The following is a 24960-nucleotide window of genomic DNA, read 5'->3' on the forward strand; positions in this document are numbered from 1 at the left end:
TTCTATTTTGCAGGTATTTAGGGAGAAAATGGGGCTGCAGATCAGATCCCGAGCCATCCATCAGGCAATCCCAGCTCACAGCAGACCAATTCACCACAAACACACCGAGAGGCAGCTGTCCACCTTTACCAGCCGGTGGAAACCAAAGCTGGGCTGGATGGGTGGCAAACACTGAGGTCACAGGCTCACCAGGTGTCTCAGAGGCTGCAGTTATACTCATGTTGTCACATCTGGCTCATGAGGAGCTACCACTGATGGGGATCACTGAACACAAACTCTGAAGCTCAGGGCACAGCACATCAGGGGTGTGTAAACACACCTACACAGAGGCACACACCTACAGCCTAAATGACACTGAAAATACCTGTGCTGTGTCATTAGCTTAAGGTTCTCACATTCTAAAGTAACACTGTGAAGTCTGCAAATCAAAATGCAAAATCAACTGGGTTTAGTGCACATCAAATATTGCATGCACAGTTACTAGAAGGGTTGCAAAATCTATTTAAAATGAGTTTTATTGAGATGAAAAAGTTTTTCCATGGTAACTACAGCATGTTAATCAAAACCAAGTGCTTCCCCTCCATTAAAACATGAACCGGAATACTTTTTGTTCAAAAATACTTAAAAAGTAATCAGTTAAATGGAGTATTTTTGGATGTGCTTTGCTCCGTACGCTGGTTACTGTTTCTAATCTGGCTAATGAATGCACGCTAACGAGAGGTTGTCTGCGTGTTCATCAGAGGCTTTGAGGGGAACCTACTTCTCTGAACAGCCTTCAGCTGTGAGCTGCTCTGGCAGGGGCTGCGGCCCCTCGGGTGGGACAGGCCGTGCCTGGCCCGCCGTGCCCTGCTCGGGTGGCAGCGTCCTTCCCACTCTACAACGTACAAAAGCACTGGAGCAACTCCACGGGTACAAAGCAGCGTTTCTCGCTACCACCATCCACTCCTAAAGCATCATCTTCTGGATTTCCAGGCAGCTCTGGAGTAAGGAGTAGTCCTTTTCTTATCGGGGGGTTTGAAGTAAGAATAAACAGGTGCTGCGGGATATTCGGCGTCGGGGTTTTCTGCCATCATCTTCAGCTTGGCTTCGATGGCCTTTATTTTTGCACTGACGCTGGAGGGAGAAAAAGCAGAAGAGAGATTCATCTTGATCTTAGCATGGAATCAGACTACAGCAATCTAGAGATTTTGCTGACACACACGAGGAAGGGCCGGGCAGCCCCTGTGCTGCATCCACAGAGGCAGGAATGCCCTGCTCAGAGCCCACACTGCTGCATTTCATTCCCTCAGCACGGATTTGCTCCTCCAAGATACATCACAGCACTGCAAAGTAACGGCCCCTGCACCGACTCAGCACTTTCTCGGGGACGCTGAAACAAGAACACCACAAGGCTCCCTACTCCATGTGAAATGATGTCATTTGAGGAGGTCTGAGCATGTGCAGCAGAGACAGCCCCGAGCAGGCTGCTGGGAACAGCACAGAAATGAAAGCCAGACTTCCTCCCAGCTCCAGCCTGCTCGGGATGGGAAAACCCCAGACTCTAATTAGGTCAGGAAGAAACATTATTTCAGCATTAGCAGGGTTTATCCCAAAGGGAGAAGCTATCCTAGGTTACACCCCAAATTCCTAGGACTTTTGTTATTCACTATCCTCCGCTGGATATGGACCGAGGAATGTTCCCTTCCCCGCTGTGGCTTCTTGCACCATCCATCCTCACTAGAACAACCCCTTTGTGCCACTGATGCAGCCAGCAATCTGCATGACTCAAACCCCTCTGCTCCTTGCTTCCTAGCCTGTTACTCCTGAATTCCAAGCTCATTTTATCTGGAGACTAATGCATTAATCTGGTCCTGGTTCCTTACAGGGTTCCACTGACACAGCACAGAGGAAAACCACACACCCTCTCAGCCATACTGAGAATCAGCAAAGCAGCACTATGTGCTCTAGGTAAATACAGGGGTTGGAATTTATCATATCCCACAAGCAAGACTTACAGCCCTAACACCAGCAAAAAGAAATAAAATAAATTAGTTTTATGTTAAATACTGCTTGTGATTTTGTTTTAATCTTCTGCCACTACAGTAGAAATTTCTGCTGATAAGCATTTCGCTGAAACAAATCAGTCCAGTACAAACCCCCTCAGTGACATGAAGTCCAAATCATATCGTGGCCAAAGGAGCTGGAATGCTACACACTCCCAATTCCTCTCCTCACCTCTTTTCCTTCCCACTGCCCAAGTAGCTTTGCATGTTAGAAAATAAACTTCCAGTCTGAAACGTCCCACATTACATGAGTTACCTCACAGCAGCTGCCCTTCCAAAGACAGCTCTTCTGCCACATTAGATTTTTAGCACAAACAATGCCAACAACTCTAAACCTTAATCTTACTGAAGTGGAAGAAGTTGGTTCCCTGCCAGCCCCACAGCTGGGTCACCTCTCACCCCCTCATCTCCTACCTTAGGTTGGACTGGGGTGGCTCCGTGCTGGACGAGGGCTCCAGACTGATTGGAAGGATCTTCTCGCTTTTGTTGTGATCGTATCTCTGCAAGGAAGAGACCAAGGACTGAGCCAGCTGGAATTAGGAACAAAGAAACCCTTCCCCACAGGTACACTTCAAAGCTGGCTTAACATCACCTGGGGTTTTGGGAAGCTTTGGCTAGCAAGGATTTGAGTGGCCAAGCACAGAAACAAATCCCAAGCACGATATTTGGTCAGTACCCAGCAGGGAAGGTTGACTCTGATAGCAGTTATGTGCCTTGTTCTATGGATCCTTAAACCTTATCCTGTCACTTCTTGTTCTCCTCTACATAAGGCAGGAAGCAAAGATGGTAAATCTTAAGGTAACTGCTTGCTATGCTCTTCATGTGCTGAGCCAGAAGGTGACCCAAGCACACGACTGCACGGAATGAGGCGGCGCTGGGAGACAAGAAGGGGGAAGAAATAAAAAAGACCGGTCAGGAGCCACCTCCTTTCTGTGGAAAGGAGCTTGTGACTGTCATCTCTGTGGGCAACGGGCCTCTTGAACTATTTGCAGCGTTCTGCTTCCTTATTTCGCTTGGCACAGGGTCAGGTTTGGTTTTCAGCAGAGCTGCTCAAACCGAGAGTATCTGGTGAGCCTGGGCCACTCATCTCAGAACTGCCTGTCTTGTGCTGCTCTTGTCTAAAGCAAACACTCGTTACAATAAGCCCAGTTTTGTGCTGTTCAATCTTTCCACTGGGGGATTACAAAATGCACCAAAGTGATGATTTAGGCGTGTTCCCCCCCAGATCCTGGCCAGCCAAGCCCAGAGCTGCCCAGCTCAGCTCCAGCTGAGCAGACACTCACTCCTCAAACTCCTTTTATGGCCTGATCATTCATTCCTCAGGCCTCTGGAAGCACGTGGCACTCCAGGACTACACAGCTACAGAAAATGGACACAGGATTTTCACCAGCCTGGATGTGCTGACAAGAGCGAGCCCTTGAAGTCAATAATTAAAACAACATGGTTTCCTCCCATGGAGATACCTGCTTTGGTTTTTTAGCATCCAAAACAGATGCACGAATACATTTCATAGGAGAGAGTAGAAAGCTGCTTGCAGGATAATCAACATGGGCTAAACGAAAACTGCCCAGAGGAACACAGCAACAAACAGCTCCCCTCTGCCTCCCCCAAAATCTGTTTATCTGCAAAGAAATTTATTAAAAATAAATTGCCTTATCAAAGATGAGATAGTAAATAACTGTAGGAGAAACAAGACAAAAATTAAAAAAAAAAAAATTAAAACAAGGATATTCCAGGAGGTATAGTCTAAGTTAATAATAAAAACTTGATTGTTTATGGGACAGAGCAAGCAATAAAAGGATATTTATCTTAAATGTGAAATACATTACTTTAAAGTCAAGACTAATTAGAGCTCCTGTCACGTAAGTGCTTTCAGAAGTGAAACAAAGTAACACAGTGACCGGTAATTGGGAATTTCCACACCTCTGCTATCCCAAAAGGCAGCAGAACCACAATGGGAAGGATTCAAACTTCCACCCAATTACTCACTAAGTTTGGGAAAAGTGAAACACGGACATTTATAGAAGCAATGTGTTCCCACTGCTGTGATCAGAAATCCCCTCACAGAGAACACCAGGTTAGAGGGCCCGTCCTCACCCACAGCTCATCCAGCACAGCCTGGGTACACAACAGGAGCTGTGCATTGTTAGCACCAGCTCCACAAGGTGAAATTGCCTTGCTGATCCAATACACCTTTGATAAGGACTGTTCTTGAACACTGAAGTTTTTCAGTGTTGCAGTTAGGAGCCGTTGCTGTTCGCAGCCAGCAGCTCACCTTGACCTGTGCGTGTGCCCACCGCACCACCAGCTTCTTGGAAAGGGCCAGCTTCCCATTGAGACACTGGATCGCCTTCTCCGCTTCCTGCACAGGAAGACAGCTCCATAAACAAACCAAGCCTTTAGTCAAAACCCACTCACATGCACAGAGCCTCTTCCCTTTGTTAACCAGCCTGCTGTAAGCACGGCTCACCCAGGACAAACAGAGCCCACCCCCTGGTAGCCCAGCCCAGGGATACCTTTGGAAGACTCCAACATCTGAGGAGACAGACTTGGTAGCATTACTGGTTTATCCTTTCACTCGTTTGGGGAGAGGAAGTGGGGAAAATGATCAGGAAAAATACAGCATTCAGAGGGATTATGCTACTGTGGCTCCTTACAGTGATTACACGTGTCTCATTAACACCTATCCATGCTCATTCCCAATCCTGCTCGTGGGCACTGGGGACATGATCCACTCCATCCTGTTCTCGGCATTTTTGGGACACTCCCATAAAACCTGACTCACAGCAGCTGAAGATTTATGTGGCAGTGCTGCTCCAACCTTGCTATGAATAATTTTCTAGGGCTAATCCAGTGTCAGGGGTCTTCTGACATCCCTGTCAGCAGCTGAGGTCATACAGCCACAAGCAACCTCCAAACATGCTCTTCTTCCCAACTTTTGAACAATTCCAGCAGAATTACGACAAAATAACTACAACTCTGATGTTGAGCATGACTTGGAATTCTGATTTGTAACGAGAGTTAAAATCCCAAATGGAGAGCTAAGGACTCAGGGAAAGAGAGCAGAGGATAAAGGAAATCACTATTGGTTACTTCCAGGAGCAGTCACAAAGTGGTTGTGACAGAGTGGAGCTGTCGGAGTCCATGGGTTTGGGCACACAAGGTATCAAATTTTCCCTTCCTGCTGTAGCTCTAAATTAATATTAAAACAAAAAAAAAGGGGGGGGAAAAGAAACCATCAGAACTTTGGATAAAAGCAACTTACCTGTTTGGTTTCAAAGTTCACAAAACAGTAACCCCTTGGCTGCCCTTCCAGAGCACCAGACTTGTGAAAGAGGAAGTCAAACTGCTTTACTTTGCCAAACTTCTGAAGGAGTTTCAGAAGGTGGTATCTGAAAGGGAGAGAAGACATTTATGACACCTTTTATCACACTGAAAGTGAGGAGACAGAGAGGAACCCCCCAACACACAGGGTTCACACTCAGCAGGGTCATACACATATTCCCAAATCCCTGCAGAGGGGGGGTGCCCTGCACAGCATCCCTCCAGCACCCAGAGCTCTGAGTGGTGTTATCAGTGACTCTCCAGAACCCCAAGGCACAAAGCTGCCTCCCAGCACTGCCAGCTGAAGGGCACACAGAACATCTATTAATAGCTGGCTTTGGGGCAATTATGCAATGGCTTCTGCCTCTCTAAATCACACCTACTTTGAAGCAGAACTACCTTGCCTCTCCACTCTAGCCCTGAAGCTCCATCCCCTGAATTCCTCTCCAGACAGCCCTCACTATCATCCAGGCTAAATCTGCCAGTGCTCCTGGCTCAGACAGCTTTTCAGTGACATGCTCGTGGAAGTCAAGACACTTTTTCAGCCAATTATCTTCCTGCCATCCAGTGGGGATTGTGTGCTGTTTCCAATAAAATCGGGGAAAGCCAGGGTAAATCTGTCTGCTTAGCATCTAGTGCATGGAGCAACTTAAAACAAGGAGCACATTTGTTGTTCCGGCCACATCTGATCCTGAAAGTTCTTTGCAGCTTTTTTTGGTTCCCTGGGACTGAAGTGTTTAACAACACTGGTTGACCTAGGAGGAAAGTTGCTACTTCACTGCCTGACCCCATCCCTGGCATCTAAGAGTTATTTAACTGTTTCATAAGGGTGTCTTAGTCAGGACTCATCTCCCAAGAGCTGTACAGAGTTTGTTAGACAGCCAAGTAGTCTAAGCCAAATTTTCAGTGTTTAAGGTAACACTCAGTGCTCTGAAAGCCTGGCAGGATAACACCAAGTGCCCATGGAGCAGCAGGCACTGGATGAAGCCTCCCATGTCCAGCCATGAATGTTCAGAAGTGGCCCAAGCCAGCCAAGTGCACCAGGCAACTCCAGGGACAGTCCAGATGGGAAGGGCAGACAGCATTTTTCCTAATAAAGCCTGATAGGATGTCTGAAAAGGGCTTTAGCCCTTTGTTAAGCTTCAGGAGCCAGGCAAGAAAGTTCCAGGAATGTGAGTCATCCCACAGGATGGGTCACGGTGGACATTCAGGATGTGCCGTGTTAAAGAGGTGAAGGTGCAGCGTGTGCACCGACGAGCAGTGCAGCAGGGCCGGGCTGTCTCCCAGGGGAGCACACACATTGTGAGTGATTATGGGAGGCTTCCTACATCCTTCAGAATGCACACCAAGTGCATGGTCTTCCAAGAAGCCTAGGAACCCTCAGCCTGTGCTCAGAAGGCAAGGGGGACAGAAAAGGGCAGGGCAAAAAAGGAGCTGGTTACACAGCAGCCAAGTTTCACCAGTCCGGCTCACGCTTCCAACGAGCAGTCACAGATGTACACCTGAAAAAAATGACTTTGGAGACGTGATGTATAAAAAACCTACCCCCATGCTGAACTTCCACAGCCTCCAAAATATGGAAACGCACCTCAGGTTTGTTTCTGTAAACAAAGTGCTGAAAAAAGCCCTTGGAATTTCGGCAGGATGGAAATAAAGCTCCTCTCACCAGAATGCTGTTCCCCTTCTGGCCATTACAGAGGCAGGGGAAGGGCAAGGAGGATTCTCCCTGTGTTCTGTTTAGCACCAACACAACCCTGCAGCTGTCCTGCCAAAAAGAATTCCTGGTGGTTTGTTTTCTTCTGAGAACCTCTGCATCCAAATAATACTTTCTTAGCAGCGAGGTGGCAGTTGCTCCTTGAAAACAAACTAGTCTAGAAGCAACTTATGTCACCTATTTTATTTAGACTGAAGAGGACGCAAATGCAATTTTTCCAACCATGCCTGCGATTCTACAACTGCAGGTCACCTGCTCTCCATGGAACAGCTCAGAAGTCTTGCACAACTAAACGTTTCAGGCCATGATTATGATCTATATTGCTAAAATATCGAGGGCATTAACAGTAACTTGACAAGCAGTTCTCCAGGAGTTCAGTACTGAAGTACTGAAGGAAGATCAGTCAGGGAAAACCCGAAACCTTAATAAAAAAAAAAAAGAAGTGAGGCCCTGTACAAAGCTTTGCCATGGCAACCCCGAGGGCCGTGCAGAGCCGGGGGGTGCTGGCACGGCCGTGGCCACCCTCCATCCCCGCTTCCCGTCATCTGATGTGGATGCGACACAAACCAGCAGCTCCCCCATTTCCCTTTCCTCCTCCCTTCCTCCTGGCACCCCCAGCGCTATTGAGACGCAGGCAAGGCTTCCTCTGAACAATGGTGTCCCGAGGAGCCCGCGCTGCACCGGCCACATGCGAAAGCCATTACGGCGAGGAATTCTGCCCCAGCGGGACCCCGCGGGGGGCCGCGACAACAACCCGCGTACACATTGTTTTCGAGGTGACACTCGGCGGGATGGGATCCTCCACCAGCGGCCGAGGAAGTCGAACACCCGCTATGTCACCCCCCGCGGAAAATGAATGGTCATTCAGAGGCTACGGGAAGCCAGATGATAAATAGGTGTGTGTGAGCAGAGAGCTGGAAGCCAAATCCCCGCCTGCCCCCAATGCTGGGAGGTCTCACAGGGCTTTGCAAACAGGAATGGGCACAGGAGGCACTCCTGCCCCGCTTGCTGCACGGAGAGGTGACTGAACTAGGTGGGTTTGCCCCCTGGGATGGGAGCACTAAGGGGCGATGGGATCAAAGAGCTGAGCCACAGCACATCCCCTGCCCTGCTGTGCAGCTGGGGGACAAACGGTACACCAGGCACTGCCCACAGCCACGCTGAGGGGGCTTCCCTGCTCAGTGACACCCAACCACAACCAACCACCTGCTGCTCTGCTCCTGCACTGCCCTGGCAGACCCCACAGGGATCATTCAGCACCACAAGTGCCTGGGGACAGTGTCCTGTGTCACACACAGCTGCGAGGTCCCCTGGTGCCAGCTCACCTCCTTCCAGCTGCTCAGAGCACTCTCAGGAGACTCCTAATGCCGTCTCCTTCCACAGGCAGGCAGTCCTTTAAGGATGCTGGATAAAAGAAGTCACCCACAAACACCACCAGCAAGGAGCAGTGGCCCACCACAAGACCCACCCTAACCCAGTGCACAGGGTGTGTCAGCACTCCCAGCTGAGTCAGTGACCCCCAAATAACCCCCCAAATCAGCTACCCAGTAACCCCCAAAACCTTACTCTGTCCTAAACAAACCCAGCACAGAAATAAAATAAAAAAAAAAGGCAACTCTTTTAAAAAACAGATAAAAAGCAGCCAACAAAAAAAAACCCCAGCCACTTATTTTTCAGGGGTGTGATTTACTCATGTGAGCAGTAACCTCAGCAAGGTTTTTGAGGCTGAGCTCGAGATGAGCAGCAAACCCTCAGTACAAGAGAATAAGGGATAAGATGATTTACAGAAACTTACTGGCCTCGTATAGGACCACACACTCTCTCTCTACGCTGACAATGTGTGAAAAGGAACTTCCTCTTCTTTTACTCACAAGGAAATGGAGATATAATACAATTTTCAGGAGAGAAGGGCCATTTTTAAAGCAAAACCAAAAGCAAGACACAGGGTTACAAAGCCTGAAATAAGCAACAAGCACTGTCACTCATCACTGGGCAAACTTGGAACATTTAGGAGCCTGGAAGCACTCAGGGTTCGACAGCCCTGGAAAATGAAAACATCAAACCCACTTCAGCCAGGTGATGAAAACAGTGAATTTCGCCATGTAAAACTATCACTTGTCTGGCTGAAATTCAGAGGAACAACCTGCACTGAGAGGGTCTTGAACAGCACTGAGGATCACCCTGGGAGGTGAAGAGCCCAACGCACTGGCACCCACTGCTCCTCCCCTCACACCAACCCAGCTCCTGAATCCATGAGGGCTCAGCAAACAACATTCTCAGGAATTCTTGTATCTAATTTTTTTACATGGTCAGTGAATGTGGCCAAACCAGAGCAACGGAGCTGGGAGTGGGATAAAAATGGTAATGAATGCAGAAACCTCCCCGAGCTGAATGGCTGAGCAGCACAATGCATTAATGATCCCATTTAGGGGCTATTTGGGAACTGCTCTGCTCAGAGGAACCACGCTCAGAACAAAACCCCAGCACCTGCACGCACACAAAAAGGACCAGGAAGGGAAAGTATTCCATGACAGACACACACAATAGTTAATCAAAAATGCTTGTTTCTCAGGAGTGTGTAAACCCCAAATTGTTTTGGTTTGTTTCTTTTTTTTTTTTTCTTTCTTTTTAAAACAACCTACTGATTTCTCAGCACACCATCCAAATATTGGGCAGCACATCACATTCCCTTGACAATTTAGCTGTTCAAACGCTGTGTTTGCTCAGGAGATAATTATCTGCAGGCTGGGGAAAACACAAACTGCACACACACGTGTTTGGTTTGTGCAGTTACCCAGCACAGCATCCACACCACTCCCACCTCCTCACTCACACACTTTCCTCTGCTCAGCCCACACCCAGCCAAACAAAACCAGGCTCCTGTGGGATACAGGGGATACGAGATCTCATTTCCCAACAAACCCCAACCACTCCGGGTGAGGATTTCCAGGGCTGTGTCCTGTTTTACCATTGTTTGGCCACTGTCACCCTGAAATCTTTAACGTGACATTCCCCCACTTCCCCGGTTTAGAGAACACGGATATTTCCATCCCCCGGGCTCCCAGCCCGAGCGGTGCCTCGGGGGGTGCTGTTTGCAGGGGTTCAGGCCCTGCCTCTGAGCCCCTCAAGAGACCCCCCAGACACCCCCTCAGGGCCGGGGGAGCTCGGGCACGGCTCGGGGTGCTGCACCAGCCTGTGCTGCCTCCCGGGGCACCCAAACCGGGGGGACCCTTCCCACGGCCCGCCGGTACCGGGGGCACGGCAGAGCTGGGGCTGAGCCCCGGGGGCTGCAGGGCCGGGCCAGGCGGAGCACACCTCGCCCGTGGGGGGACACGAACCCGTCCCGGGGGGCAGCGGGGGGGCCGCGACTCACTCGGTGATCTTGGGGTCGAGGTTGCCGATCCAGAGGCGGTGCCCGTCCTGCAGCGCGCCCTCGGACAGGATGGACGCGTTCTCCAGGGGCAGCGCCTGGCGGCCCGGCTCCATGGCCGGGGGTGTGGCCGGGGGGTCTCTCTGTCCGGGGGTCTGTCCGGTGTCGGTCCGGGGTCCGGGCCCGCTCCGCTCTCGCCGCCGCCGCGGGGCCGCGCAGGCCTCGCCCCGCCCTTTTGGCGCCACTCGATGACGTCACGGGCGCGCGCCGATGACGTCAGGCGAGACGCTGAGGTCCGCGCGACGGTGAGCGAGGCGGCGGCGCCCAAACTCCCCTCCCCCTTCCCCTCCCTCTCCCTCCCATTCCCCTCCCTCCCCTGCCCCCCGGCCTCCTCTCGGTCCCCAATCCCCCACCGATTCCCGGTTCCCAGCCCGCCCTTCCGCGTGGCCCCGGGGGGGGGGCGGCGCGTCCCGAGCACGGGGGCCGGTGTGGGCGGGGCCAGGCGCGGGGCGGGGCCAGCGGGAGGGGTGGGGGCCCGAGGGGGCGGGTCCCGCGCGCTCGTGCGGGGAGCGGGGTCGGCACTGCCGGGACCCCCGTGACGGGATCGGGGACAGCGAGGGCCGGGGAGCCCCGCGGTGTCACCGCAGCGGGGCCTCAATAAATACACCCCGTGAGGGCCGGGGAGCCCCGCGGTGTCAAACCTCGTGCGGTAGAACTTCCATCCCGCAGCCGGTACTGTACGAGCTGCTCCAGCCGCGGGGGTCGTGCCAGGAGCCCGTGCCCACCTGCACGGATGTGCAGAGCCCACACTGACACTTGACAGCCGCCGAGCCCCTTCCCCTGCCCACCCCCAGACCCAGCGCCCGCATCGCTGCGCTGTCACCCTGTGCCCATGGGCACCACCCAGCCCAAAATCAGGTGGTTTTTAGCAGGCCGAGTAGCCCCCCTGCCTTTCTCTCTTCCAGGTGGGTCAGAGAGGAGCTGTGATGATGGCTCTGGCACTGAGGTGGCTCCGTCCTGTCCCATCCCTGCTGCACCGTTCGTCCTTCCTGCTGACCAGGGGGCTGCCAGGGGCTCCCACGGGCTGCCCTGCCCTGCTCCTGGAGGGCTGCAGGCAGTGTGGCCATCAGGTGCTGCTGAGCAGACAGCTGGCTACCAAAAAGGGTAAAAACAGCACCTTTGGTCCTGGTTTTGCAACCCCTCTCTCTCTACTTTATATATATATATATATTTTGGCACGTGTGCTCAAGTACTGAGCTATTTACTCATTAAAAAGTAGTTACTTTGGTTTATCTTAGACTAAGTCCTGAATTGAGTCTACTTTCTGATGCAGCAACTAACTGTTGTCTCAAATAGAAATTAATTTTTTTTTCTTTTTGTGCATTGTGCAGCTAAAGGTAAAGGGCAGAGCCAAGCCAAAGTGAATATCAGTGCTGCCCTGGTTGAGGATATTATCAATTTGGAGGAAACCAATGAGGACATGCAGGCAGTCGTAGAAGCTCTGAAAGAAGACTTCACCAGGAACATCAGTGTTAGAACCTCACCAGGTTGGTGAATTCCTTGTGTGATTCTCTGTGACCTGTAAATGAGGATCCAAATCCCAGTAACGGGGAACTCTGATTTTTACAAAGTTGTGGGTTTTTTTCTGGAATTGTTCACTGGACACCCAGTTGCTGCAGCCTTGACATCCCAGCTAAAAAGGCTTTCTTCACCCTGAGCTTGACCAGGAAGAATCCATTTTGGCTAATAGCTTCCTGGAAATAGCTTTTGTAAGTGGGAGATGTCAAAAGCCTCTAACTGAACTGTTTGCAGATGTGATGGAGAAGCAGGTTGTCAGCTAATGGTGCAGTAGGGCAGGAAAAATCCAATTGCCATCAAATTAGCCTTTTGGAAATTGCCATCAGGCTGGTGTCTGGCATATACAAACTTTTTTTTTTGCTGTGCATCTTTGTGGGCAGTGACCTGTACAAGCCTCGCTCACTTAGTGGATTTTGTGCTTTAGGAAGAAATGTGAATTCATTTGACTAAGCCACAGTTACTATGACACTCTGAACTTGTAAGTGTATCAAGTTTCAGGGATAAAATTTAACATTAAACAATGACCAAATTTGAATCATTCACCACCCCAGCTCTGGCAGGGGCACCTCTGTGTTTAATGGAGCTGGAAAGCATAGCTTGGTCTTTTAACTATTTATTTTAACCATAGGTATTTTTTTTTTAATTGCACTGATAAAGTACCTCCTGTCCCACGTGCCTTTTGGCCTGTTAACATTTTGCAGCAGAAACGAGAGAGCAGATTAAGAGTAGCTCAGGGAGAAACTGAATACTTTAAATTAGGCAGTGTACAACACCCCTCTGGGGACCTGGGGGAATAAAAAGAGGGGCTTAAGAGAGCACTGCTAAGTTAAAGACAATATTTTTCTTGAATTTTATAGCGACATTTTTATTTTCTTTAAAGACTAAGGATTAAAAAATAACGATTTCCTTTCCATTCTTAACAATACTGCCTAATTTTCCTATTCTAGTAGCAAAAACAAACAAGAGTTTTGTTTTAATTTTTTTGTGTTTTAGATCAGCTTTGACATATTTAGCTTGTAAATACACAGGGGATGCCTGAACGCAAACAGCACCTGAAGTCTGAATAAACACTCTTTTTTTGCCTTTGTAACATCTATATTTTGCAAAGCAGGAGGGAAGTGGGACACTGCAGACACGTTTTTCTTCAGCATTGCTGCAAACTGCTGCATCATACTGAAAGTGCCTGTGTTTGGTTCTTTTGAGGGGCCCTGGATCACATCACTGTGGTGACCAAAGATGGGAAGTTTCCACTGAACCAGCTGGGGCAGATCTCACAGAAATCACCACAGCTCATTATAGTGAACATGGCCAGTTTTCCAGAGGTAAGGAAGGACACGAGACTGAAGGCACTGGGAAGGGATAATTACCAGGGGAACAAACAGGTTGATGCTGAGCAAAGGAACACTTAGACAAAATCAGTCAGACGTGGCAGGGCTGGGAGCTGTGGCTGGGCTGTGTCACTCTGTGCTGACACAGAACAGAAGGGGCATTTTGCTGCTGACAGCGATTCCCCAGCCCTGCCTGCCTCACAGAGCAGCTCACCTGCAGCAGGGAGGGCTCACAGGAGAGTTCCACGCTGGGATTGCTCTCAGGGCTGTGTCCAGTGAGTGCCACACTGCAAAGGCTTTGCTTTGGGGACTCCTTTCCTGTCAGGTGGATCTGCAGAGCAACACTAAATCACAGAGAGGATTCCCTGTGCCCTGGCATTTTCCGTGTATTTATGGCACCCAGCAGTCCTGAGCACACACACACTCACCTGAATGACACAGGTGTCTCTGGCACAGCACCTGCCCTGTTGTGCTCATTCATTTCCAGCTGTGTAGCTGGAATTTGTGCTGGACACGCCATCAAACGCCTCTGAAACTTGCTTACTTACCACCAGGGCTGGGGGCACCCCTGAGAGCTCGTGGGAGGAGCTGCTGATGGAGCTTGTGAGCTTCTGAAGAGCCTCCCTGGTGGGACTGGGCTGTGCTAAGTGCTGTCCCAGGGCTCGAGCTGGGCACTGCTGAGGTTGGTGAGCTCCTCCCTAGGCAGCGTCTGCAGGTCAGAACACAAATTAGGTGCTTTAAGTTATCTTCTGTGACAGACAAGTTCCCTTCATTTTCTGCAGGAGCCTTAGGCTTGCCCCTGAATGAGGCAGCAATGCAAATCCCACCTGGGGATCAAGCCCTTGGGGTGCCCTGCAGCTCCCACAGGCAGAGCCGGGCAGACGGGACCAGGGGCAAGCGCAGGGTTAGCGATTCATCTCGCCCCACGTCTGGAGGTTTGCCAGGGCTTATCTCTATTTACTTTGCAAAGGCTTTCCCCAATTAATTAAGTCAGCGAAGTCTCAGAGGAGGTCAGTGTAAGGCACTTGATGCCTAAGTGTTTCCTAAAGTGTTCAAAGGCTCTGAGGAACAGAGGCCCCTCATCAGCAAGTGCACTGAGGTCCCGCAGAGCCGGCGCTGAGAGGGCTGGGGAAGGCACTCCATGACTTACCCTGTGTCAGACAGGACCTCAGGCTGACAAATGGCCATGTGAGAAATTAAATATCCTCTGTATAGCATTGCCTACATTTGCTTTCTACAATTTCTCTCAATACAGTTGCTTTATACCATAACTGTTCTGAGTTAGACTGAACTCTTTAAAACCATTACAGACAGGATTACTTGATGTCATTATTTACAGCATATAGTCAGTACTTTGTGACATTGAGAAGAAAATAAAAGTGCCTGAAGAGTGGGAAATAAAATAATCATAGAAAAGGACTCGCAGGGCCAAAATCTGTTTGCCCAAGAGTTATAAAACTGAACAAGATGCTGTTTTTTTAAGTATAGGGTTTTTTTCAGGGGCCGCAAGAGGATGGGGGCAATATTGCAATATTTTCCCCTCCTTCCATCTCCTCCAATATCTATGATAAACAACACAGTTTTTACTGAGCATTTCTTTCCTACAGAGCAAGCACTGTCTCTTTTTATTCCTGATGTGCTGAGATCATTTTGGTTGCATTTTCTGTGCCCTTGTAGTTTCAGAGGACAGCAGTTATCTCTTACAGAACACCAGCAGAGCATTCATTAGGTTCAGAGATGGCACGTGGCAGGGACCTGAACAAATCTGCAGAGCTTTAGTTTGTGCCTCAGATGACAAAAGCTGAGCTTCATAAATACGGTTTGAATGACAGAAATACTGCAGCAGCCTGGAGCTAAAGTTAATGATGGCAAGGAGTATCAGAAATAGCATCGTGCCTGGTAGGAAACACCCCACAAGTGCCACAGGAATACAAACTCCTTGGGCTTGTCAAAATGTCAAGAACGACCCGACCTGGCAGAGCCTCCCAGGAGGGAGCTCCTGGCCAAGCTCTGCTTTAACCCCAAAGCCTGCCACTCTCTAGAGACACAACCTGTGCCCTGGGATGGAGACAGAGCCTTTCAATCACCTTGCAGTCACCAGGAAAACCTGCCACCCCACCTTTTAAGCAGAGCAGAGCATCAGCCAGTGGCAGGGGAGTTTTGAGAAGTTAATCCTCAGTAATGAGCTGTAAAATAAACATAGGGCTGGGCACAGGCGCTGTTTCTCAGCCATCTGCTGCTGCCCCAGTGTCCTGTGGTCAGGTTGTAGTGCTGAAGTGGTTAAGTTTGTTAACGTTTCAGAATTGGCACTGGCTGATTTCTAGTGGGAAACGTTCAACTGGAATTCTTAAATGCTCAGAATCTTTCATCTCCTTCGCCACAGTCAGGCTCTGCCTTGGGAATTTCTTGCGGTTTCACTCTGCGTTGCCTCAAACCATTCACATAGTTTCAAAGAAGCCAAACAGTTTTCTTTTGTTGTTGCCTGCCTTCCCCTCTCCCCCCTGGGTGCCCCCCTACCCCGATACGAGCGGCCGTAGTTTCCCATTCGGGTTGATCAAAGCTCTCTGCACCAATGTAACTTCCTGATCTTACTGGTAACAGAAGTAAATGTTTCCATGTTCCATGGAGATGGATTGCCAGCTATTGACAGAGTTCTGGCATATGGGAATGATTATTTCCTAATTCCCTTTACCTTTTGATCTGCTTTACAGAGCACAGCTGCAGCCATGAAGGCCATAAGGGAGAGTGGCATGAACCTGAACCCCGAGGTGGACGGGACGATGATTCGGGTGCCAGTTCCTAAGTGAGTATCGATGCCCGAGCTCATCACTCTGCAAGGCAGCACAGGAGGTTGCAGTGAGTGCCCTTCAGAGGGCAAACATGCACGGTTGCTGAATGTCCCAATGCAGCTGCTTTCCAGTTCAGGTTTGGGAAAAAAATCTGAGCCCCTAGAAGCGTCTGGTGGAACCTCTTCCAAGTGTCTGAGCCTAAAGTCATCACATCTTGGCATCTGGTGGCTGGTTTTATCCTTCATCCTCCTGCTGCAGAGAAGTTTTGGTCCTTGCTGGCTGCAGCACTTTGCAGGAGAGCCAAAGGCTTTTGAAGCTGTGTTGCTTCAACCCAGGGGCTGATTCTTTGCTGCCCTGCTCTAAATTCCTGGAATTACACCAGCACAGAGCAGCAGTAAGGCAGGAGGGAATTTAGTGGACCAGTGGTATTAGGGGTGAGTAGCACCTTGGTGCAGAGAGCACTGAAAGGAAGTGGTGAAAGGGAGAGGCAGGAAATTTATAGCTTTGACTGAAAAATCTGCTCCCTCTTCTCATCTAGTGTATGTTGTGTAACTGATGGCTGCGTGGGAGTTTTGGTGTGGGGCTGATGGAAAAGCAGGCTGCCCCTGGCCAAGGGATGAGCATTGCTTCCCTCACCCATCATGGTTGACTCCCAGCCCTTGGACAAGGCAGGAGGTGCCACTGCATCCATTCTTCAGTTTGGATCAGGAGAAGCAATCCTGATGATCCCTTCGTGTGCTTTGGGCTCTGCCTGGGACTGGGGGCCCTTTCAGGTGAAATTCGGGCTCCCAGCAGCTCCACTCGCTGGCACAGACGCTGCCTGTCACAGGGGCACCAGGGTTGGGTGGCACAAGGAGAGCTCAGGAGTTCCTGTGGGTGCTCAGACATTATGGAGCACCGAAATACTCTGGACAGGTGTGGCTGTACATGAACTCACACCCTGGGGTTGGGACAAACAGCTCTCACGCAGGGAGCGCTCAAACCCCTTCCACAAGCAGGTGGAAGACTTCTTGGGAAAGATGAACCAGGTATTTCTCGTGCTTTAGATCTCCTTTAAAAATTCGATGGAATTTTCCCCAGCATTTTCATCAGAGCAGTCTAATTGCAGCTTTCCGTTGCAGTCGGTGAGAGGCAATGACATTATCATTCTATTTGCTGATTTTCTTTCCCCGTGCTCCCTGCCCTTCCCCCATTCCTCAGGAGAGGAGGCAGAGGAGGAGGAGGAGGGCACCATTATCTTCATAATTGCTGAGACTCCCGGGTTGCTGCACAGTGGTTTGATTGTTAATGGGCACTTGGGTCATCCTTGAATACGAATTGCAGGGGAGGAAACTCCAAAACTGCAAATCCGGAGCTTTAACAAAATCCTGTGTTTTAAAACAAATGTGCATGGTCTGTCACCATCTTCTGTGGTGCTGCAGAGCGAAAACAGGTCTTCTCTTCCCAGGGAAGCTGTGCCTGGTGTGCTCCAGCGTTCCTCTGGTGTGTCAGGGCTGCAGCTCCTGGTCCCTCCCTGGCTGCTTGGGTGCCTGGGAAGTCCTGAGTGGAGGTTTTCTGGGAGCTGTGCCTTGTAGGTCTGCCCTCACCAACATCTCCAGTCCCTTTGGCTCTCCAGTTACACGACTGGGTCTTTGGGAGTTTCGTCACTTATCAAAAATACAAGCAGACAGTTCCAGCCTTCTGAAACGCCCTAATGCAAAGAGGGGGGCCAGAAACAATCAAATTCTGCAAGAGGCCTCTCTTTAATACTATATCCCTGAATTGCTTTTTAAAATTTCCCAAGTTTTTCTATATTTCTAACAGTTTATGAAAGAATATATGACAGAAAGATGCAATAAAATTACCAGAATTACAGCTGATACAGAGATTGAGCAAACACATCCAAAATGAGGAGATATTAATATTGTTTCCGCAGAAATTGGTTCTTCCATGAGAAGGAGTCACACTAAAAACCAAACCCAAATTGTCCTTACCTCTTATTAAAACCAGTTCTTACTCTGACCTGTCAGCTGGACACACGTGTGTCAGGTTTTGCCTTGTGCAGGTCCAGCTGAGCATTTAAAAATGGAGTTTGCTTCTCAGTATTTATTCTGTTAGTTTAGTCCTTGCACTGCAGCTTCAGCAGAAAAAAAAAGTACACTCGTGAGGTTGGTGTTTACTTCTGCTGCCTGGCAGGATCCCTCTGCTCCCCGAGGCATTCTGTGGCTAACACTGCATAGGCAATATTTATTTGTATAAAGAGTAGCCTCTGAGGGTTTAAAAATAAAAATAAAGGAACCAGCCATGGGAACGTTTGTATTGGTTGATCCCTTGGCCGAGTTTGACCTGACCTTGTGTCTTTTATGGTATTGCCTCATTTTTAGATCCATCTTTTTTGGACCCATTGTGTTACGCTGGATATTGTTTGTAAATCAGTAATATTTTTACACATGTTTTACTGAAAGCCAGATGACTCATTTGAAAGTTTAATGACTCATTGTGAGCTTTTTTTTTTCCCCCCCTTTGCCCTTTAAGAAATATGCAAAAAGATACCTACTGTGGGGAGAAAGGACCCAAAACATTTCACTTGAGAGCACACCAAGGCTGCTCCGAGCTGCTCATCCTCAGGAGTCTGTCACTTGCTTTTTATTGAGCAATAAACGCTGCACCCTGTGTTTATCTGCAATTATGAATGCAGAGTGTTTAGTTAAGCCTGCTTTCCTTTAACTGATCCCTCTCCTTCACAGGAAATTCCTCGTGTTTGAGATACAGAAATCGCTCTTCCCCGGATAAATGTCTCGCGCTCAGACGAGCCCTGGCGCGCTCGCTGGGGGTCTGCTCTGCCAAGGGCTGCAGTGCTTGAACCTCTGGAGCTGGGGGAGGCAGAGAAAAAGCTGTTACTCGTGGGATGGTGTGCGTTGTGACCCCCCCCTGCCATGTCATTCAGCAGGCTTTGTCCCAGTCCCTGGGGGAACGGCAGGAATTGAGCCTGCTGCTCCGTGAGCCGCAGGAAGGGCAGCAGGGGTGACAACTGGGGACCTTGTCCTTGTTCCCCACTCTGGCACCCCTTCCCCAAGTTCACTTCACACTTTTTTTTTTTGTTTTAGTTTTAAGTGGTGGTAGGGATTACTAGTAGGGATTGGCTACTAGACAGAAAAGAAAACATACCTAAGAGCAGCTTAAAAGTCGCACATCTAGGGGCAGGATTAAAAAACTGTGCTTAGAAACCGTGGGCCTGGCTTGTGTTGATGGATTCCTTAACCAGAAACAGCATCTGCTTGGAAAAGTGTCCACTTCTGGCACTGCTGGTAGCATTGCTGAGAATTTACACACAGTCTGGCTGGAACATAAAACCCGCTGAGAAACTCCCCGGCACTGCACGGTGATAAAAAGAAATTGGTGTTAATAAAGACAGACAAGGAGGCATGAAAGCTGTGACCCCGTGCCAAGAAGCAGAGGAAATCTGGCAGCGCTGCATAAACAAAAACATTTCCTTCGAGGCTCGGCAGCCCCGGGCGGGCGAGCGATACCCTCGGCACGGCTCGCGAGAGCCTCGCTCGGCTCCCACCGCCGAGCGCCTCCCCCGCCACCCAGCAGGAGAGGGGAGAGATTCCCAGCTCCCCCCTCCAAGCTGAGCAGCCAGGATTGAGTCCCCGCCCCCCCCCAAAAAGCTGCCTGAGAATCTGCCCTCACGGGGACCTCTGCCTGAGAGCCGGCCTGGTGGTTCCAGGTGTGCTGCGGGAGCTCTGGCCGGGGAGGTCGAGCACGAGAAGCCCCCGGTGTTGGGATGCAGGGAAAGCACGAGGATCACAAGGATCCCTGCTCACTCCTCAGCCTGTGCTGACCAGGAGCCTCCCACCACATGTGATGAGTCAGGGTGGATGTCAGGAAAAGGTTCTTCCCCCAGAGGGTGGTTGGCACTGAACAGGCTCCCCAGGGCAGTGGGCACAGCCCCACCAGGAGGGTTTGGACAACGCTCTGAGGGACAAGGGGGGGATTGTTGGGGTGTCCTGGGCAGGGTCAGGGGTTGAACTGATGGTCCTTGTGGGTCTCTTCCAACTCAGGATATTCTTTGATTCTGTGTGATATTCCCTGGCCATCTCCCAGGGAGGGGACAGGCACCAGAGTGCCCTGGGTGCCAGGGCTGGGATGCTGCTCTCTGGATCTGTCAGCTTTCCTGGCCATCCCAAATTCCTGTAATTTCCAACTGGTTCTGGGAAGCCTGTTCCCTCTGGCACCAAGAAATAGAGATGGCTGGCAAGAGGCCAGTGCCTCTGCAGACATCTGCTGGGAGAGATCTGTCTGCCTGCAGGGAAGGGACCTGCTGGGCCAAGGGTCCCACTGTGCCCCCACAGCCTCCCCATAACACACACCCACTGTGGGGCAGAGCCCAGGCACCCTCACCCCACATTTCCTGAGCTCTCTGCAGGAAAAGTCTTAGCTCCAGCATTTCAGTGACCCAGGCTGCTACAGCCAATTTCTAAATACTCCTGTGAAATGTTTATTTGGCAATATCTCCCTTGAGCTAGCAAGTCTCAGCGAGAGCACTGAGGTTTTTCCCTCTCCAGGCAGCCTGGAAACTCCAATAGCCATGAAAATTATTAAACTATTATTAAGCACTAGCAGTTGACAGTGATTAGCTGTAGGTGCTGGAGCATCACCAGAGCTGAGGGGACACCCCAGCCATTCCTGACATTTTTTGATGGTCAGACCCCCTGACCACCTGCAGTTTTCAGTTTGGAATGGGAAATTCAGGATTTTCTTGTGGCACCACAGCAATAACTGGCCTCATGTTTGGGGGAAGGTGGAGCTGAAGGTGGGCCAAGTTACCTGTGGCTGCCCATGTCCAGCAGCATCCTCTTGTCAATCCAGGTGTTCACATCGTCTCACTGGGAAATCCTGGTCATGGTGAGCTGGAATAAAGCTGAGTGAAAGATAAACTCTGTAGCTTCCCAGTCCTCGATTCAGGCTCTTCAGCTGTAGGAAGATGAATCTGAGTTTCAGGAACGAAGGTTTCCTCCCGGCTTTGCAGGATTATGCGTTTCAGGATGACACTTTTCAGTTCCATCTTTCAAGTCTGGAGCTGGATTTTTCCTCTTTCCCACAGATGCTTTGGCAGCAGGAAATAAGGGAAGTCTGAACATTTCAGCATGACTTTCAGGCACTGCAGCAACAACTGTAAACCAAGTAAGATTCAGTCCAAGTTCTCCAGCTGTGCAGAGGTGGCTGGTTTTTCCAGGTGGACCAAGGCAGAATGGAAATGTGCCCTGATCTGTTCAGTCCCTCTGCTCTGTGGCACACAGGGCCTCCAAACAGAGCAAGGTCTGTCTAAAACCATCAGCGTTTGGGTGACCCTGGGCTGGGCAGCAGCAGTCAGAGAGGATCGCTCATTTACCCAAAGTTCATCACAGAAAACAAATTTGGCTGTGCCACCCATGACACTATTTTCCTTGTGGTGTTTTTCTTCTCCCCTTGTCCCTAGGGTCACCAGGGAGCACAGGGAGAACCTGGCCAAGCTGGCCAAGCAGGCCACCAACAAGTCCAAAGAGGCCCTGAGAAAGGTGCGAAGCAAAAGCATCAACCAGGTAAAGAAGTCCAAGAGCAAAGTGTCAGAAGATACCATCTGGCTGCTAGAAAAGCAGGTAATTTTCTCCCCTTCTGCCACATCCTGGTGTCTCAGAGCTCAGTGGTGTGTTTGTCCCAGCCCTTGCTGACAGATCTCCAGCACCGAGAACCCAGTGGGGGAATGGGCTGCATGTTTGGAATTGGCTATGGCTGCTTTAGTTGCTTTTTCTTTGTGAGATTTGGGACTTCAGTCTCAAAGCCAGATTTATGAGATGAACCACTGTAAACTGACACAGGGAAAACCCATTCCCCAAAAGCTTTTGTTGCACAAACCAGCTAAATTGGGGGAGCGAAACAATCCACGTCCGTGTCTGTACCACCACTCACCCACTGCCTGGCCACTGCAAACAGCTGGTGTTAATGAGGATTGTTTCAGTTGTTATTAATGAAAAGGCTAGCAGGATTATCTCTGTTCAGAGTTTTTGGCTCCAATTCAGGAAAATACTTAAGCACATGCCTAATTCCCTAAGAGCAGATGTCACTGAAGTCAATTACTTGGGCATAAACTCAGGCACAAGCCTAAGTGTTCTGCTGAATTGATGCCTCTGAAGGCAGGCCATTACTTCTTAGCTGTTTGTTTATTAACAGCTAAAGTTAGATACATTGCAAATGCTCTGGGACAGTTCTCTGTGTGCTCACAAAAATAAACATCGATATACAGAGCGCTTGTGCACGCAGGAAAAATGGCCATGCCATTGTAACCAAATCCCATTGGGAAGCAGCTCTCCCAGAGCAGACAGATGGTTTTCTGCACTGGTAGAGGTAACATCTCCGGTGGAATTTTTTCTTCTACCCAGATTTTTCCGCATGAGGAATGGTCATCGTTAGACCTTGGGAGTGAGCACAACTTAATCCTGTGAAACCAGTGCATAACCCTCTGTGTGCACCAGCCTTCACCTGCTCTTACTTTACCTGCACATTTTGATCCCATTTACATTCTTGCCATGTCCATCCCACGTTACCAGGAGAGCTGATCCCTGGGCAGGGCTTGGAAACCACCGTTTTATTTCTTTTTACAAGAAACAAACAGATGGTTACTGGGTTTGTGTATTCCTGACATATACTAAGGCTCCTGCTGTTACCTGTGTGCTCTGATGGTGCTGCAGGAGGGAACAGCCCTCTCTTCTCTGGTGCCAGCAGGTCTCTGTCCTGCCCTGAAGTCACTCCTTTCCCTTTAAACTCTGGCATCACCTCACACAGGACTCTGACTTGTGTTGTCTTGCCGCAGATCCAGCAAATGGCAGATGAGGCCGTCGCTGAGATGGACAAGCTGCTGGCAGCAAAGACCAAGGAGCTGCTTGGATAAACCCCATCCCCATGGACACACTCCCCCTTGGAGCAGGAATGGACTGCCACGTGCCCCAGCTCTCATCCCTGCCTGGAGGCAGCAGCCTCAGGGACGAGCAGCTCTGTGCCTTGGCTGCTCCCACTGCCCACCTGGGCAGTGCTGGAGGGAAGGGGGGAACTCTCCTCGCTGCTCATCCAGGTGGGAACAGAACTGGGTGAAATGAGATGAGAAATAAAACATCCAGGAGGAGGACTGGAGGCTGCTGGAAGGGTCCCAGGGAAGCTGGGGAGGAAGGACTGCCCTGCTCACCTCACACCCCATGTCGTGCTCCAGCACCACCAGCCCAGCAGGAGCCAGGAACACGTGTAGGGGGAGCCTGCACTGTCCTGCTGCAAACCTCAGCATCTGTTTTTTCTTGAAATAAAGTCAAAATGAGGTGTGGAGGGGCAGCCTTGCAGCAGCCTGGTTGGTGTGTTCCCTTGGGTTCCCGTGCCCCAAAGGAAGCGTTTGCCCTGCTGGGGAGGGGTGAGGGAGCTCAGCACTGACTGTGCAGGGTGGGCAGGGGCTCTGTGGTTCCCAAGGCAGAGAACTGAAACCCTGAGAAGACCAAAAGCCGACACAGGAACTTTCCAAACCCGCTATCTACCCCACTGACCAGTTACAGAGGACCTGTGCGAGCCGCTAGCACCGCACTTGTGGGGCTGGGGGAGGTAGAAGCAGAACAAGGTCCTGAGCACGTCCCACAGCTCAGCTCCTCACTGCCAGCAGGTACTCCCCAGTGGCAGCAAACTGGCTCAGCGATGACAGGAGCAGGAAGGTGGTGGCAGCCCCCCAGCCCTGCTCCCCAGGCATTTGGGTTCAAAGAGCGCCGAGTGCTCTGCACTCCTTAAATAAACAACTCCCAAAAAAAGTTAGTTTGTGTGCCACGGGGAGGGGGAGGAGGATGAAGGATTTGCTCTGCTAGGGCCCCACATGTCAACAATTTCTCTGCTTTGTGTATTTTGGCCGAAGCCCTTGCCATGATAAATGAATAAAGGAAGATGGCGAGCCCAGGGCGGTTCCTCGGCTCGGGAAATTGCTTTCAGCCGATTACTGGATTTCTTTTGACATTTATCAACTGGGCTTCTTTTGCCATTGTTGCAGCCTCAGCATCCCTGCAGCAGCCTGGCCCTGAAGGGTTTTCCTGATACCTGCCCGGGAGCAGCAGCTGCTGAGCTGGGAGCTCCACAGAGTCAGGGCAGGTGGAAAACTGCTGCTGCCCACGAGTGTTTCTCCAGCCTCTTCCCATTCTCCAAGCCCTGGAGGGGTGATGATGGGCTGGTGGAAGCAGGCACTGGAGCTGCAGGGGGTCACTGCCTGGAGGAATTTCCCAAATATTTACCGTTCTTCCTCACACTGTAGCATCTCACTGCAGCTCACAGGAAATAAAACCTGTGGTAAAACTGCTCCAGCGCTGGGCTGGGGATGGAGCTGTCTGGACGATTGGAGAGCCCATTTCTTTGCATCCCCACCTCAGTCCCGTGCTCTGCATCAGCCAGGAGCAGCCACAGCGCCCGCAGATGCTGCTCTCAGCCCTGGTACCACCAAAGCAGGGCAGACAACACGTGAGCCCAGAAGGCTGTGCCCCTCCAGCCCCTCCTGCTCCCTGTGGGACCTTGCACTGCAGGACAAGCAGAAGAGAGCACCAGCCACAGCCCCAGCACCTCCCAACCATGCAGGACCACAGCAGCACCACCCAGGAGAAGAAAGGGTGGGTACCACCAGCTCACTCACAGTACAGCTCTGGACAGGTCCCACTTCCCCTTTGCAGCATAAATCACCTGCTGCTCCACACCAGGAGCTGCAGCACAAGGTCTGCCCCCTCCAAACACTCCTCCAGCAGCACCAGCAGGAACCTCTCACTTGGTTCCAGCCTGGATTGCA

At 50.6% G+C, this 24960-nt stretch overlaps 2 protein-coding genes across 2 annotated transcripts; one reads left to right on the forward strand and one right to left on the reverse strand.

The window, feature by feature from the left end:
* Window positions 1-488: 488 nt before the first annotated feature.
* On the reverse strand, window positions 489-10640 carry RBM18 (RNA binding motif protein 18). Its single transcript, XM_027885909.1, has 5 exons — window positions 10454-10640; window positions 5308-5434; window positions 4318-4404; window positions 2457-2542; window positions 489-1113 (listed from the first exon to the last, which is right to left on the reverse strand). Exons 1-5 carry the CDS (start codon window positions 10564-10566, stop codon window positions 954-956), a joined length of 573 nt encoding a protein of 190 aa, XP_027741710.1. The 5' UTR covers window positions 10567-10640; the 3' UTR covers window positions 489-953.
* Window positions 10641-10698: 58 nt separating this feature from the next.
* On the forward strand, window positions 10699-23494 carry MRRF (mitochondrial ribosome recycling factor). The gene is made up of 7 exons (XM_027885906.1): window positions 10699-10755; window positions 11416-11614; window positions 11842-11997; window positions 13232-13350; window positions 16068-16159; window positions 21607-21766; window positions 22978-23494. The coding sequence occupies exons 1-7, from the start codon at window positions 10699-10701 to the stop codon at window positions 23053-23055; spliced, it is 861 nt and encodes a 286-aa protein (XP_027741707.1). The 3' UTR covers window positions 23056-23494.
* Window positions 23495-24960: the final 1466 nt, after the last annotated feature.

The sequence above is a fragment of the Empidonax traillii genome, unplaced genomic scaffold (assembly GCF_003031625.1).
Source record: "Empidonax traillii isolate 1590-97213 ecotype Southwest subspecies unplaced genomic scaffold, ASM303162v1 scaffold174:size915687, whole genome shotgun sequence".
NCBI lineage: Eukaryota > Metazoa > Chordata > Aves > Passeriformes > Tyrannidae > Empidonax > Empidonax traillii.